The 14,564-nt window shown below is 38.0% G+C and overlaps 2 protein-coding genes across 2 annotated transcripts; both read right to left on the reverse strand.

Annotated features, from left to right (window-relative positions):
• Positions 1-711: 711 nt before the first annotated feature.
• Positions 712-4,663, reverse strand: pdap1a (pdgfa associated protein 1a). Its single transcript, XM_067487579.1, has 6 exons — positions 4,490-4,663; positions 3,593-3,675; positions 3,434-3,508; positions 2,712-2,836; positions 2,424-2,575; positions 712-1,552 (listed from the first exon to the last, which is right to left on the reverse strand). The coding sequence occupies exons 1-6, from the start codon at positions 4,500-4,502 to the stop codon at positions 1,518-1,520; spliced, it is 483 nt and encodes a 160-aa protein (XP_067343680.1). The 5' UTR covers positions 4,503-4,663; the 3' UTR covers positions 712-1,517.
• Positions 4,664-8,096: 3,433 nt separating this feature from the next.
• LOC137106014 (protein chibby homolog 1-like) lies at positions 8,097-10,900 on the reverse strand. Its single transcript, XM_067488986.1, has 5 exons — positions 9,889-10,900; positions 9,602-9,700; positions 9,307-9,412; positions 9,069-9,181; positions 8,097-8,501 (listed from the first exon to the last, which is right to left on the reverse strand). Exons 1-5 carry the CDS (start codon positions 9,892-9,894, stop codon positions 8,412-8,414), a joined length of 414 nt encoding a protein of 137 aa, XP_067345087.1. The 5' UTR covers positions 9,895-10,900; the 3' UTR covers positions 8,097-8,411.
• Between the last annotated feature and the right edge of the window lie 3,664 nt (positions 10,901-14,564).

Consider the following 14,564-nt stretch of genomic DNA (forward strand, 5'->3'; position numbering starts at 1 on the left):
CATTCTTGACTGACAGAAAGTCATCTTCTGCACTATGTAATAGTGAGTTATGTGGTTTACAATTTAAATTAAAAATGCATAATGATGAAGGCATAATAAACTTCAGTTGCTTCAGATAAGTAACAGAAGAAATCATCTAAAAATTTAAATATAAAAGACAACATGGTCACTTATTAATGAATTTATTGGTAAAATTACTTCAAAAACATGATGGAAAATCTTTTTATGATGTGTCTACATTTCCCACACTTTGTGGTTTCAACATTTGAATTTTTGGAGCAAGTTATAGGGAATACTTTCCTGATCAGGGCATCTCAAATCCTGCACATACTGAGTTATCAGTTTATTATGACACTTGTGTTCTCTAAATGACACCAATAAGCCTACAGTTATTCCTCTCTTTGGACAGTGTTGACAGAGTTTGAGCTCTCATAGTGCTGGACAATGTTATCAGTGGTGCTGATGTACCTAATCTACCTGTGTGCAGGTTGTTTGTAGTGTAGAAAAAAAAAATTTAACTGGTGAGGTGTAAACATGGCAACAGGCACAGTCCCTACAGAACTAAAGAGGAAACAGTTACTGATGCAGCACTGATGTTTAACAAGGTTTTAAAAAAAAATGCTTATTAAACATGATTCAGGTAACACACCTGGTGCTTTGAGCAAAAGATTGCAAAACACATTCTGAAACACCTTTTGAATTGACAATAAGTTGGTCCACAAGTATTTATTTGTTAGAATATCAATGAAACAGCAAAATAAACTACAGATTTATCACTTCCTTGATATGCGCTGTGATGCTAGAACAGCTCATTCTTTCAAATATGAGAACTGCCAATTGAAAAAGAGGCAAAACCAGCATAGGGATGAAGCTGGTTTGTAAAGCGATAGGCTAAATAATTTCCGTCATTATGATTTTACCACTGTAACAAGAATCTTTGACTTAGTTATTTAAATAAGCAAAAACCCCTTTTAAACAAATCTACGCAGTACAATTTCTTATGTCTGTTCTCTGAATATTTTTCGTGTTCCCCTGATTTCATACTAATTTGTATTCTTATAAAACAAGACAAAAATGAAAGGAAAAGTAAAGCACCAAGGAAATCATCATACACCCACTCACTGTAAAACTTGTCCAATCTCTGAGTAAGCTTGTAATAAAATGTAAGAATCAATAGGAATGGAAATAACTTCAGAAGCTTTACAATTAAAACCAAGGTGGGTGGAGTAAGGTAAAAAGGCAATGGAGCACTTGGAAAACCTATGATTTTCTCTCCCTGAGAGATTTTAAAGACAACTAGAGGATCCCAAATGTTGCATTCCTCTTCATCTCACTTCGCTCAACCAGTTTTCCCTTTCTTGACCATACTGTCATGGAAGACCCGTGCCCCCCCCGATTTAAAATGAGGGCCAGGTGCTCAGGAGCACCCTTGATCTGACGTATTGGTCCCCTCCCCATCCTCCTCCAGATCGCCCAGCATGAGACTGAAGTGCATGACGAATTTTTCACATGGTGGACTAGCGCTTGGCTTTGGCTTCTTCAGCTTCTTTTACTGATGAAATATAAAAGACATAAAATTGTGTAAAGCTTTAAAGATTTTCAGGCTGATGCAGAGTATACAGAATTGTCTGTTTCTAAAGCTCATAGCCTTTTAAATAGGGTCTATTCTGTTCTAGAATTTGTACCTAAGATTTAACTGTCTAAACCAACAGAGGAAATTACTACTAGCAGTGGGAACATTTACAGTTGTTGATAGACAAGTCCTTGTAGATTTTTGATGATGCAAGATGAAAAGGTGATTTACAGAAAACAATATGCTATGTAGTCTAAATCAGTGAAGTAAAGCAGTAAAGCAGTGTGTGTTTCTGTTTTTTATTCAAGCATCTGGAGAAATTTGTTTGGATGTCCTTTTTTGTGTCTGCTGTAAAACTGCTTTAATAAAAAAAAAAAAAACCAACAACAACAAAACAAAAACTAATATTTAGAAAAACGAAACACTATTTCGACTGCTACATGATGAAATACCAATCCAAAAGTTTAACATTTAATGTTAGCAAATAGAGGTCAGGCACTTGCACTGTCAGTATATAGGCTAATTGAATGTGACTAATATTCGCAAGTGGAAAACATTGCGGTGAAGCTGAATATGAGGGGAAAAAAAATGCCTATAGACAAAAATCAGGTTTTGGCCAAACGATTATGATATGGCCAGCGTGTACAAATGTACATGATCCCACACCTAGTTAAAGACAAGTAGAATCAGTCACAAGTTGCTTAATCTTGTTTGTACTTGTGCCATTTTTCAGCTACAGCGAATTTTTGAAGAGAACTACATTTTCATTAGAGATTTATAACTTCCTCCTCTAGTTTACAATCTTTGAGTTTTACGCAACTGGCCTATCTTCACTGTTGTGTCCTCTCACCTTTCCTGAGTTCTTCTCTCTTCTTAGCAGCTTCCTCCCTCTGTTTCTTGATGATAGCCAGCCGGGCCAGGTCAGCCCTGGCCTGCTCAGTTTTCCCTTCTAGATGGAGCTTCATGTAGCGTTCTTTTGATTTCTGCTTCTCTATTTCCTCTCTGCGGGAGAGGACAAACAGTAAGAGCAACAGAAACAATCAGGGCTGACAATTTGTAATTTCAGAAATTATAAAACCAAACAAAAAGAAAACACCAATGCAGTTGCTACATTTTCGAGTGACTGAGCGACACTCACCTCTCCCTGCGAGAAAGCTCTCTGGGAGCACTGACATCTACTTCAGCCACCTTCTTGCTTTTCTGGGATACACGGTTTGGATTCTCGATCTCTATAAGCCCCTCTACTCCACTCCTCTTTCTGGACTGTGCATAAAAAAAATAAAATAAAACCTTTAAGCTACTGTTTATTGATACAGTAGTTTAATTTTGCTTTTGGCTGTACTTTGTTATATTTGACAACACATAAATTAAGAACAGAACTGAAATTGATTCAATTTCTCATGTGTACTGTATATAAATTAACATTCTTGAGTAGCAAATTGTAACAGCAGTAGTGGCGTAAGAAGTGGACTGTAAGAAGTGGACTGGCTCATTGTAGTTGCAAGTTAACATTAAAAAAAAAGTTGGGTTTTAACTGGGTTTAGGACATCTTTGAATTTCTCCACTATCTTCGCTGAAACACGTGTAGCACATGGGTCTTATTTCCTGGAAGTAAATCATTAATTATTAACTATAAACATACATTTACAGCTACAAAAATAATTTCTTTATAATTTTTTTTTACCTAGCCAAATCAGAGTAAATTTGTTCTGTTAAAGCACATGTGTGTCCATAAAGACCATGTGCCACCCAATATTTTTAACGGCACCAACAAGTGTGATGTGTGACCACATCTGTATGAAGACACTAATGTAGGAAAAACAAAAAACGCAGTTTTTGGGTACCTGCCCCTTCACTCACCTCAGACTCATCATCACTGCTGCTTTCTTCCTCAGAATCTGAAGAACTCTCTTTTTCTGCACCAGCATTTGCTTCCTGTTAACATACACATACAAAAATAAACACCAGGTCAGATTTTTCCCAAAAGTACATATCTGCCACTAAAGGCCTTTCACTTACCAGCTCTCTCTGTGCTTTCATCTGTCGATCAATTTCTTCAGGGTTGCTGAATTGCTTTCCCCTTCCCTTATGGCCCTTTTTTCCTGCAGTAAAATCGTCAGAGATGTCATTGGCAAAATCAACTGTATCAAACAGTTTAACCAGATTCTTTGTATAACACAAAGTTACATTTATATTAAAGTTACAGGGCATGATGGGGTGATGAGTCTGGATTTATGTCATACAAATAATACCGTTCCTACTGTGATGACATTGGATAACATGGTGAACAGGTTGCTGTTACTGTCCTGTATGCGGACACAAAAGTGCTGAGGGACAGACGCAAAGCTAGTTGTGGTCAGTGTAGACCTGTATTTAAAGCTCTGCCGATAAACGAGTGTGTGTGTTAACAGAGGGCCAGCTCCACTCGCAGGCAAATGTCACGGCTAAGGAGTGTTAGAAAACGTAGACAAACCACACTAACGGATGTATTCGTTATTAATGACAACAGATGGCAGAGTGTTAAACAAGTTATAAAACATTTCAAGTAATACGAAGTACTCTGCTGCCCACATGGCACTCGCTGTTGAACACAAACGGCCAAATGAGCACCCTTTCGGGACGTTTAATACGGTTAATGAGACTAGCCCGTAAATAAATAAATAATTAATAAAATAATAAAATATGTTAAAATAACCAACAAGTATGGTGGCTCTGTTCAAACAAAGACATATTGATCACCATTGGTGCTGTCGCTGTTTTCTTAAATCGCTCATACCGGCAAAAACAGCATGCTAAACGCTAGCTAAGCATGTGACAGTTCAATAGGAATTTATCAGACTGCAGCTAACAGATTGCTAGCCAAAAATAGCTTGCTAAACATCGGTGTACTTCGTTAATTCTAATAACATTGCTTACCGCCCCAAGGCATTGTTAAAAGTGAAGTATGTAAAGAGGTAGCGCCGCTACAATATCGAAGAATAACCTAACAACTTTCCGAGTAAAGACGTCAATTTAAAGCGGTAGAAATAAAAGCTAAAAGTGGCTTGATTCCCGCTACCGGCAGCACATACGCTACGTTTATACTTGACAATATGCGCCTGCGCAATAGAGATCATACAACCAATAGCTGCACTGAGATTTTGACTGACATGTGCACCCACCAATCAGCGGAAGACATAAAACCCATTCATGAAACGCCGCACCTTTCATTGCGTTTGCACTAATTCATTTTAATGAAAGCCATTGTGTTACGGCGAGTCCTCGTTCTTGGCTCACAAAAACTGTGGAATTCCAAACTACGTATAAACAAGGCTTACAAACGTGAACATTACACTATATTATTGGTAGTATCACTGTTAAATGGAAATATTTATGATGCTGAAGAAGATAAATGCAGGTTGGCATACATTTCTTGGCAATGATCTCCTAATTAAGTTACATAAACAATATTTATTATATAACACCTTTGACAAAAATATTGCTCAAGGTCTACTGCTGAGTTGTGAGTACATGCTATGTAAGAAACTTGTAAAAATGACCTTAAGATAAAGATCTTTCATTTTTCTAGTCAAAGTGATACTGCTTTGCCAAATTTATAAAAAAAAATAATGCTTAAACGAGACAAGTGCTACAAGGATACAACTTTCACCAGTCCTCAGAGAGGGCAACATGTCACACACACGACATCATATCCCAGTCCCGACCTCAATGAAATCATCTTCTGGCATGCACCGCCATGACATCATCACTTCCAGTTAACGCCTTTTTTTAAAATGTAAACTTCCGGGTTCCCACCTCTTTGAAATAAAAAAAACAAAACAAAACAGACTCACTAAGCACACTCCTTCTTGTCCAAGGGTTTTCTGTTAGTTATGTCCCAAACATCCAATCAGCAGATCCAAGTGTTTGGACCGCGTTAAGAATTGTCAGGCTTTGTTAGGAAGTGTTCAGATCTTGTTTTAGTGTCTGATTGCTGGAGTGGCTGATCGGTTCCTCCGGCAAAAGAATAATTTCTTAATTTATTGTCTTGCTGGAGGCTTCTCCACAATAGTATATTCTCAGACTGGTTATAGGAGTCCCAAAAATTAGAAGAAATGGTTTTAGTTTTGTAGAATCAACATGTTTATTAAATGTAATCTTGCAGAAAATGTTTTTTTTTTTAATTCTAACTATTTCAAAAATATGCTCAAACATAATTTCAAAGTAATACAAAAGCACTACACAAATTGTTGAAGATCGATTCTGTAAGGTACTAGTTTTAGGGTTGGCCCAATAAGAACTACTCAGCTTAAATAAGGTTTATTATATAATAGTTAGCAAAACAGATGGAGATGTAGTAAGTCCTCCGACTTCCTAGATGGTGCTGAAATCCAGTTAGAGTCAGTGGGAAGATGAGTGGAGTCTATAGGAGAAGCAAGGTTTTAAAATGAGGAAGAGTGGAGTATGGTCCTGGTAGAGTATGAGTTGAGATGTGGCGAGGTTGAGTAACTTGAAGATGAGGTAGGGAAATGGTGGGAGGAGGGATCGCTGGGGAGGATCATGTGATAAAAAGGGCTTGTGAAAAACTTGTTCCCTCGTGGGCAAATAAGAGTACTGAGAACCCTGGTCATTCATAAGGTTGTGCAGCAGAGAGTCAACAGGGAGCGGTTACTCACTTAACCAAAGTAACAGGCAGAGTCAGGGCAAAAACGTAGCGTGGTCCAAATCGTAGATAGCAAAGATGATTTAAATGAAAATTGAAAGGTCACAGTGAGAAAGCAGATGTTCTGGCTGCTTGGTGAGGGGACTGAGGAGGTATAAAAGCAGAGTGGTGAGAGCAAGTGAAACTGATTACGGGTGATTAGTTATTTCATGACACCTGACAGATACCTTATTGTTAGTGTTAGTGAGCTCAGTCAGTTTTTTCTTTGTGTTGTCCAACAGTATAGATGGTATTAAATATTAGAACGATTCTCTTCCTCTTCATCCACCACACAAAAGTCATATAGTGACTATGATAATTTACATGATAATTTACAATCATCATCATGAAAGTACTTATTGATGCGTGATAAAATATCTTGTTTTCTTTCAGTCGTTTCAACATACAATAAAACAGAAAGGCCACTGTTCAAAACAGTCAGCCTTGGCTGTAGGATTTTCGCTTTTTGAAAACCCATCATGCAGAGTACTTGCCCGTTGAGTTGTTGATTTCTTTACACACAATGTCTCTGAAGAAAAAACTGTCTTTAATGTTAAAGACTGTGTCACATTCTGTGTTTCAATCCAGTCATCATCGGCTTCTCACATGTAAAGATGCACATACTCCATGTAAAGAGTGAGTCGTCGCCGTGCATTCATAGCTTGGACTTTTGAGTTTTCGGCATTGCTGAGGTGGGAATGCGTGCAGGGGATGTTGGATGTTTTATATACATTAAACAGTAATGTATACACATTTGTTTGGATGAAAGTGTGGTATTGTTATAAGGTGTTAAATGTAATTATTCTTAAATTGAGATTCTGTCACAGTCCCTGCTTTTGGACTTCAGTTTTCTAGTTTTACTTCCTGCTCCTGGCTTTTATTTTGTTATCCCTCAGCACCACTTCCTAGTTAGTTCCTTTAGCTTCTTCTTATTAACCCTGATTGTTTTCAGCTTTGCCCCCTTGTACTTTTACCCAGCTCTCCCACCATTCGCTGCCAGATAGTCTCTCCTTCCTCCTCCGTGAACATTCCTGTGCTGGTTCTATGCATTTGGACATTCCCCTTCCATGCCCTACCTGATCCTTGTGTTTGGAATCTCCCACTTGTGTTTTGGTCTGAGGTCTGCTTTCGTTTGTCTCAGTGTCTAGGTTTTGTCTTTTGTTATTTCCGCTTGTTAGGCCCTGGTTTTATGTTTGAGTGTTCCTTTGTCCACTTCAGTCTTTCAGTCCTTTAAATTCACTTTCGTCGTGTCTGCCTCCCCATAGTTACTGAATTAGTTCCCTCGTACTGTTATTTAGTTTCTTTCCCCCCAGTGTGTTTAAGTTCATGTTCTCCCCTTGCCATCTTCTATTTTTGGGTCCTACAAAAATTAGATATACACTTAAAAAGTGTGGCACACTTCCTTTCGGGGACCCGTTTTTGTGGAGGGGGAGTGATGGCCCTCTGGCTGGTTGACTTGTTCTGTTCTACTTACAGGTAGCTGGAGGTGGAGCCAATTAAGTTGGTTGAGGGCACCAAGGCATGATGTCCTACTTCATATAAATCCCCGGCCTTCCTTAGAGATGGAGGCAGTGAACGTGTTTGCTGACATGCCTCACTTGCCTTCCTTACTTCTGGCCTTCACCCTGCGTAGTACTCTCTATTGTCATGGCTGTTGAAGCAGGTTTACTTATGTTTTTGGGAAAAGAAACTTTACCGTTTGACAGGGCATATATGGGGGGCGTGGAACCTTAGCCATTAGGATATTAAAATCCTAATTAAAACAAACCTTTGGACGAAGAGGAGTGTGCTTTGTTAGACTTTTTGTTTTGTTTTGTTTTGTTTTTCAAAAATGCAGGAACCTGGAAGTTTAAATTTTGACAAAAAGGAGTTAACCGGAAACAGTGATGTCATTGGTACCAGAAGATGATCTCATGGAGGTGGGGACCCAAAGACCCATGGGGGTGATGTTATGGGGTCAAAGTCAGACATTATCACTTGACAGAAAGGGCATACTTATACTCTGTGTCCTCATTATCTAAAAAACCAATTAGTCTTTTAAATTTGTTCTTATGAGCAAATAGCAGCAACATTATGTATTACCAAAGGAAAAAACTACACGTGAATACTAGTTTAATTTAAAAAGGTCTTAGGAATAAAGATGATGAAGGCATAAGATCACATTTCTCCTTTCTTATTTACTTGTTGAGTCTTTATATCCTCCATGTCTTTCTCCATCAAGTGGTACTCTATAGTAGTCTCTGTCAACTAAAAACAAAAAGATTAAATGTAAGTAGTTTATCCAAAAAGTATTCACTTAACTTTTTCAAATGTTTTTGTTAAAACATTATTCCAAAACCAATTATATTCATTATTTTCCTTAACATTCTACAAACAATACCCTGCTAAATACCCTGTATTTAGGAGCATTGGTAAGACACTTAAATCAAAATGATGAACTGATAATTAAGTGAAGCCACACCAGGTTTTTATAACAAATGCAAATAGCTTTGAGTTTTCCCCAAACATACTGTACATCAAATTGATTATTATAGATCCTGAGGGCCTTTCATACATGACACAGGTTTATCCAAGGTGACTGTATCGGTCTGAAAAGGGTTTCAGGGGGACGATGGTTGCTTTCTTGTAAGTTGCAGAAGAGAAATATCTTTTGTTTCCTAAAATTGTTGAGTCAAGCTCCTGGGCGTGCAAATCTCAATCTCTACATCTTTGCCCTTTAAAAACACTCCCACATCATAACTATTGCATAGCTTCATGATAACACTGAGCTCATGATGTCTGAATAAAGATATTTCAGAGGTGCCCAGTTCTTACCGTGTCCAAGAGAATTTCAATCTTCAGCTTCAAGAGATTATTCTCCTCCTCCAACTGTACGTTTCTTTTTTTAAGCCGCTGCATTTCTCTACTAGATGCATTTCCACTAGATTCTGGTTCAACAATAATCATAAGAAATTAAGAATTAATGTTGTCCACTCCATTCTGAGACTAGTTATCTAGCAGATTTGGGAATATGTATATGCTAGTTTGTATTCAGCATGATCAAACACGACACCTGTTTTCCAATGTCCATCTTCAAATTTCCAGCTCTGACCTCCAATGTTCATTACAGGAGGTCCATATTCAAGGCCCAGCTCTATTTCTCTTGTTGAACGATCCAACTAAAATACATTAAAAAAAAAAAAAAAAACAGAGATCAGTTAGCTAGCACAATGCTAAAGTTTAAACCCCTTTTTGAATGTACTCTCAAGTGATCATTGTTGATTTATTTATAAGTAAGCAATATATGTGGTTATTTGCATTCACTTCATTAAAACGGTGTCTTTAGATCATAAGTACACTAAACTTACTGTATGGAGGCTAGACAGAGATGCAGATTTACGAGGAGGGGTCTTCTTTGGATTGAATGAGTGACCAAAGAGCGGCATCTTAAATGATTTTTTAAAGTCCTTTAAAAAAATATCCACAGTAAGATTATTGTTAACAATACATTAATGTTACTACTTTACTGCTAGTTGGCTGAGACTAGCTAGCAGACAGTACTACTCATACCTAGCATTTAATTGAAACTCTTGATTAAAACTCATATGAGTTAGTAGTTGTTCTTGCACAGAAAATATATAGCTAATATATTTACCTCCATAAAGGCAAATCACACAAGGAGGTCTTTATATGTAAGGAAACAGGCCTCTGTAGAGTTCACACTGATATGCCTGAAAAAGATGACGTGAGTGAATGAGGGGGAGGACGTTGCATGTGATAAGGGTAGGCAAAATAAGCTTCAGCCAAAACCATTTTGTTCCATATTATAAGCTGTTTTGAACTTGTTGACGCACAAAGTGCATCTTAGTAATCACCTTTTGCAAACCTTTTATGCATATACTTTAGACTGTACAGTTTAAAATACTGTATGCTGCACATGTGTTTATGTAATGTCTGTGGTTTGTACATTTTCTTTTTTTAACCTTGTTTATTGGTTTCCTTGCATATTTGTTTTTAAATGGATGACAAAACCTACAAATGACTTAGTTTTATGTAGCCCCTCCCAAATGATTAATTTGTCTCAGTGGGTTGTTACCTTACAAATGCAAATAAATCTGTATATGCGCATAAATACATATGCTTTTGTTATATGCTTATGGGTGTAAAAATTAATGAGCCACAACATCACCTGGTGGGTTGAAGATTAATATTATATATAATATAATATTATATTATATATTTGTTTTTTAATAAAAATATTGTGGGCTAATAAATGCTGATTTATCAGTATGGGTTAACAACTTGTCAGCAGGTAAAATCTGCTCTTCCGTTATCAAGAGTCTTTATCTTTAACCTTTATTTCCTATGATTCGACTGTGAATGCTGGAGCCATCAATGACACCATCATTGACATCACATAACTGCCTATGAAGTTTCCACCTTTGAAGTTTTTAAGGCTAACTGGCTTGGAAGTTTGACAGCAAAAACAGTTCAACTGTTTTCAACTTTGCTGGGAAAATTCTTGGAAAAAGGTGTTTTTGCTAAGTTTTCTTTTTTTTTACTGAAGTAATTGATTTCAATTGGTATTTGCAGTGGAGAATTTGTTGGGGCCACTGCTTGCAGTTTATTTGAGTTTGTACTTTTACCACATCTGCACATCACATTTTGCTGTGCATAGGTCTGTGTAGTCTGCATCATGCTGACACCTCCATTAAATTATTAAAACTGCTATAAAAACAATCTTTACATATTTGTCCTTTAAATGCACATTATAAATATCATATACATTATATATATATATATATATATATATATATATATATATATATATATATATATATATATATATATATATATATATACTGCTGCAGACCTTGGGATAGAAAAGACACTAATTTATTCATAGCTAGTGTATATAACTGCGTTATATAAGCTGTTTGTAGAATAAGTAAATCAACTTAGCTGTTTTTCTTGACCGGCTGTGAACCATTATCTGCATATTGGCACATAAAATGTGCACCATTAGCACCATGCAGTGTAAATCATAGCCTGGTTATTTAATAGAAAAGTGTAAAATGGAGTAAATACTGACGTGAAAAGTAAATAACTAAGTCTTACCTCTGTTTTCTGAAAGCAGAACCAACCTCAGGAGACTCTACATTTAACTATCCGCACAATGCTTCACAGACCTCTACTACTTCTTTTCTCCCTTCCCCTCATCTTTTTTTCTCTAATTTCTTTTTGTAAAGTTTGTTTGTGGTGCCTGGTGGTCTTAGGTTGAAAGCTCAGCAACTTCCCAGCCCAGTAATTTGACTCTCAGTAGCAAAAGATGGCAACAGAACAGAATAATGAAGACAGCCAGTCATCAGAACAACACACAAACAAACAGGAAACACACTTTCAAAACAAAAGCCTTTTTGATACTTTTTCTTCAGTTCAGCTTTTTTCAGCTTTGCTTGGAAAATCCTTTCAGGAAGCATTTTCACATTTCCTTTTTGGAAATGACCTATTTTATAGTCTAGAAAAAAAAAAAAACGACAGACTTTTCAGAACCTGTCTTAGATTAACCAGATTTTTAGGATGTCTTCAGTATCACAGTAGTTTTGTGATAGTTTTCAATTCTTCCAAAACTCTGGTGTAAAAGAGAACTGTCAATAGATTATTCGGCAGATTTAGCTTTGTACTATAATGTGAGATTCAATTTGCAGCTGACATTGTGACTCTTTGTGTCCATGGCAACAAGATATTTCTTGTTTCCTGTAGAAACTGGTCATGCGAGTTAAGTTTTTAAGGGGTTGGTGTGACATTCTATAAAATTCTATGATGAAAATTAAACACTTAATTGGTTGGAATGTTCTGGAGGGGAAAAGATTATGTGATAGGGTGATGAGTCTGAAGCTGGAAATTGAAGGCATCGTGATGTTCAAGACGTATAAGAGCGGAGGTAGAAGCACTCAGGTGGACGACATCGTCCACGTCGTAATCTGAAAGAGATCAGTGACTGCAAAGTATTGGTTGGGGAGGGTGTAGCAAGACAACACAGGTTGGTGGTGTGTAAAATTACTTGTTGGTGAGGAAGATGAAGAGGACTGAGGCAGAGCAGAGGAAGTTGGGTGGAAGTTTTCAGGGAGAAACTGAGATAGACTCTGGGCAGTCAGGAGGCTCTTCCAGATGAGGGGAGCACTACAGCTAATGTGATCAGGGAAACAGGTAGGAGGGTACTCGGTGTGTCATTGGGAAAGAGGAAACTGGACAAAGAGACTTGGTGGTGCCAGGAGTGTGATGGGAAGATGGAAGGAGAACTTTGAAGAGTTGATGAATGAGGAAAATGAAAGGGAACGAAGAGTAGAAGAGGTGACTGGTGTGGAGCAGGAAATAGCAAAGATTAGTAAGAGCGAAGTGAGGAGGAGGAGTGGAAAGGCAGTATGAAGAGTGGAAAGGCCTGATGACATACCTATGGAAGTGTCTAGGAGAGGTGGCAGTAGAGTTTCTGACTAGTTTAACAAGATCTTGGAGAGTGAGAGGATGCCCGAGGACTGGAGGAGAAGTGTACTGGTGCCCATTTTTAAGAACAAGGGAGATGAGCAGAGCTGTGGCAAATACAGAGGAATAAAACTGATGAGCCAAACAATGAAGTTGTGGGAAAGAGTAGTGGAAGCTAGACTAAGGGCAGAGGTGAACATTTGTGAGCAGCAAATAGTTTCATACCTAGACAGAGTCCAACAGATGCAGTATTTGCTTTGAGGATGCTGATGGAGAAGTACAGAGAAGGTCATAGGGAGTTGGATTGTGTCTTTGTAGATTTAGAGAAAGCGTATGACAGGGTGCCGAGAGAGGAGCTGTGGTATTGTATGAGGACGTCTGGAGTGGCAGAGAAGTATGTTAGAGTGGTGCAGGACATGTATGAGAGCTGTAAGCTGTGGTGAGGTGTGCTGTAGGTGTGACAGAGGAGTTCAAGGTGGAGGTGGGTCTGCAAGGATCAGCTCTGAGCCCCTTCTTGTTTGCTCTGGTGATGGACAGGCTGACAGATGAGGTTAGACAGGAATCTCCATGGACTATGATCTTTGCAGATGACATTGTGATTTGTAGTGAGAGCAGGGAGCAGGTGGAGGAAATTCTAGAGAGGTGAAGGTCTGCTCTGGAAAACAGAGGAATGAAGCTTAGCCGCAGTAAGACAAAATACATGTGTGTGAATGAGAGGGACCCAGGTGGAACGGTGAGGTCACAGGGAGCAGAGGTGAAGAAGGTGCAGGACTTCAAGTACTTGGGGTCAACGGTTCAAAGCAACGGTGAGTGTGGAAAAGAGGTGAAGAGGCGAGTGCAGGCAGGTTGGAACGGGTGGAGAAAAGTGTCAGGTGTGTTGTGTGATAAAAGACTATCAACGAGAATCAAAGGTGTTCAAGACGGTGGTGAGACCAGAGATGTTGAACAAGACTTTTGGCAAAGGATTTACAATATTTGAAATCAGATACTATACTTTTGTATAGTAAGTGTGTAGAGTAATTAATGTGAAAAACATAGCTTTTGTATTTAAGGTAGTCTAGGATTTTTTATCTCTACATAGTCAAAGATAATAAACAGTCACGGAGAGGTGAAAATTCATGGGTTCAACTGCAACAACATTCTAATGTAAAATAATTCACAAAAACATCTTAAATGTACAATAGTATGTATATGTGCATGTGTATTTGGTCAGTTCTCACTGCATAAAGTTTTACAGGGGTGACAAGTGCCACCCCCACCCAACCCCCAGAACATTTTTTGATGCAAAGTAGATGACGTTATAAGAATAAAGACATGCAGTATTTAGATCATATCATGTATTCACAGTTAGTAATTCTTTACAGTAACCATTTAGACGAGTGGATTTTTTTTTCTGTTTAAAAAAAGTGTTACACTTTCATATAATGAGAACACAATTGTTACAGTTGTAATACACTAGGACTCATATAGGGGTGGTGGCAAGAGAAGAGCAGCAGCCAATGAGAGAAACACTCAACTGATTAAAAGAAATGACGATGTATGTTTATTTTGTGTCCATTATATATATTATACATTGAATTTAACAAGAGAAAGAAAGTGCAGGACTTTAATTAAACTACTTAGGGAACAACAGAGAGTGTGGAAAAGAAGTGAAGGCGAGTGCAAGCAGGTTGGAACGGGTGGAGAAAAGTGTCAGGCGTGTTGTGTGATAAAAGAGAATCAGCGAGGATGAAAGGAAAGATGTTCAAGACGGTGGTGAGACCAGAGATGTTGTTCAGTGGCACTGAAGAAAAGACAGGAGGCAGAGCTGGAGGTAGCAGAGCTTAAGATGTTGAGATTCTCTTTTGG

The sequence above is a fragment of the Channa argus genome, chromosome 20, assembly GCF_033026475.1.
Source record: "Channa argus isolate prfri chromosome 20, Channa argus male v1.0, whole genome shotgun sequence".
Classification (NCBI taxonomy): Eukaryota; Metazoa; Chordata; class Actinopteri; order Anabantiformes; family Channidae; genus Channa; species Channa argus.

What these genes read in the sequence shown, in the direction of transcription:
- pdap1a (XM_067487579.1), bottom strand. An exon ending in TGAAAGCACAGAGAGAGCTG is followed by an intron (nt 3,509 to 3,592) that starts GTAAGTGAAAGG and finishes GTATGTTAACAG; the next exon opens with GAAGCAAATGCTGGTGCAGA. An exon ending in GAGCTTTCTCGCAGGGAGAG is followed by an intron (nt 2,576 to 2,711) that starts GTGAGTGTCGCT and finishes CCTCTCCCGCAG; the next exon opens with AGAGGAAATAGAGAAGCAGA.
- LOC137106014 (XM_067488986.1), bottom strand. An exon ending in CTCTGTCTAGCCTCCATACA is followed by an intron (nt 9,413 to 9,601) that starts GTAAGTTTAGTG and finishes AATGTATTTTAG; the next exon opens with TTGGATCGTTCAACAAGAGA. An exon ending in TTGAAATTCTCTTGGACACG is followed by an intron (nt 8,502 to 9,068) that starts GTAAGAACTGGG and finishes TTTTGTTTTTAG; the next exon opens with TTGACAGAGACTACTATAGA.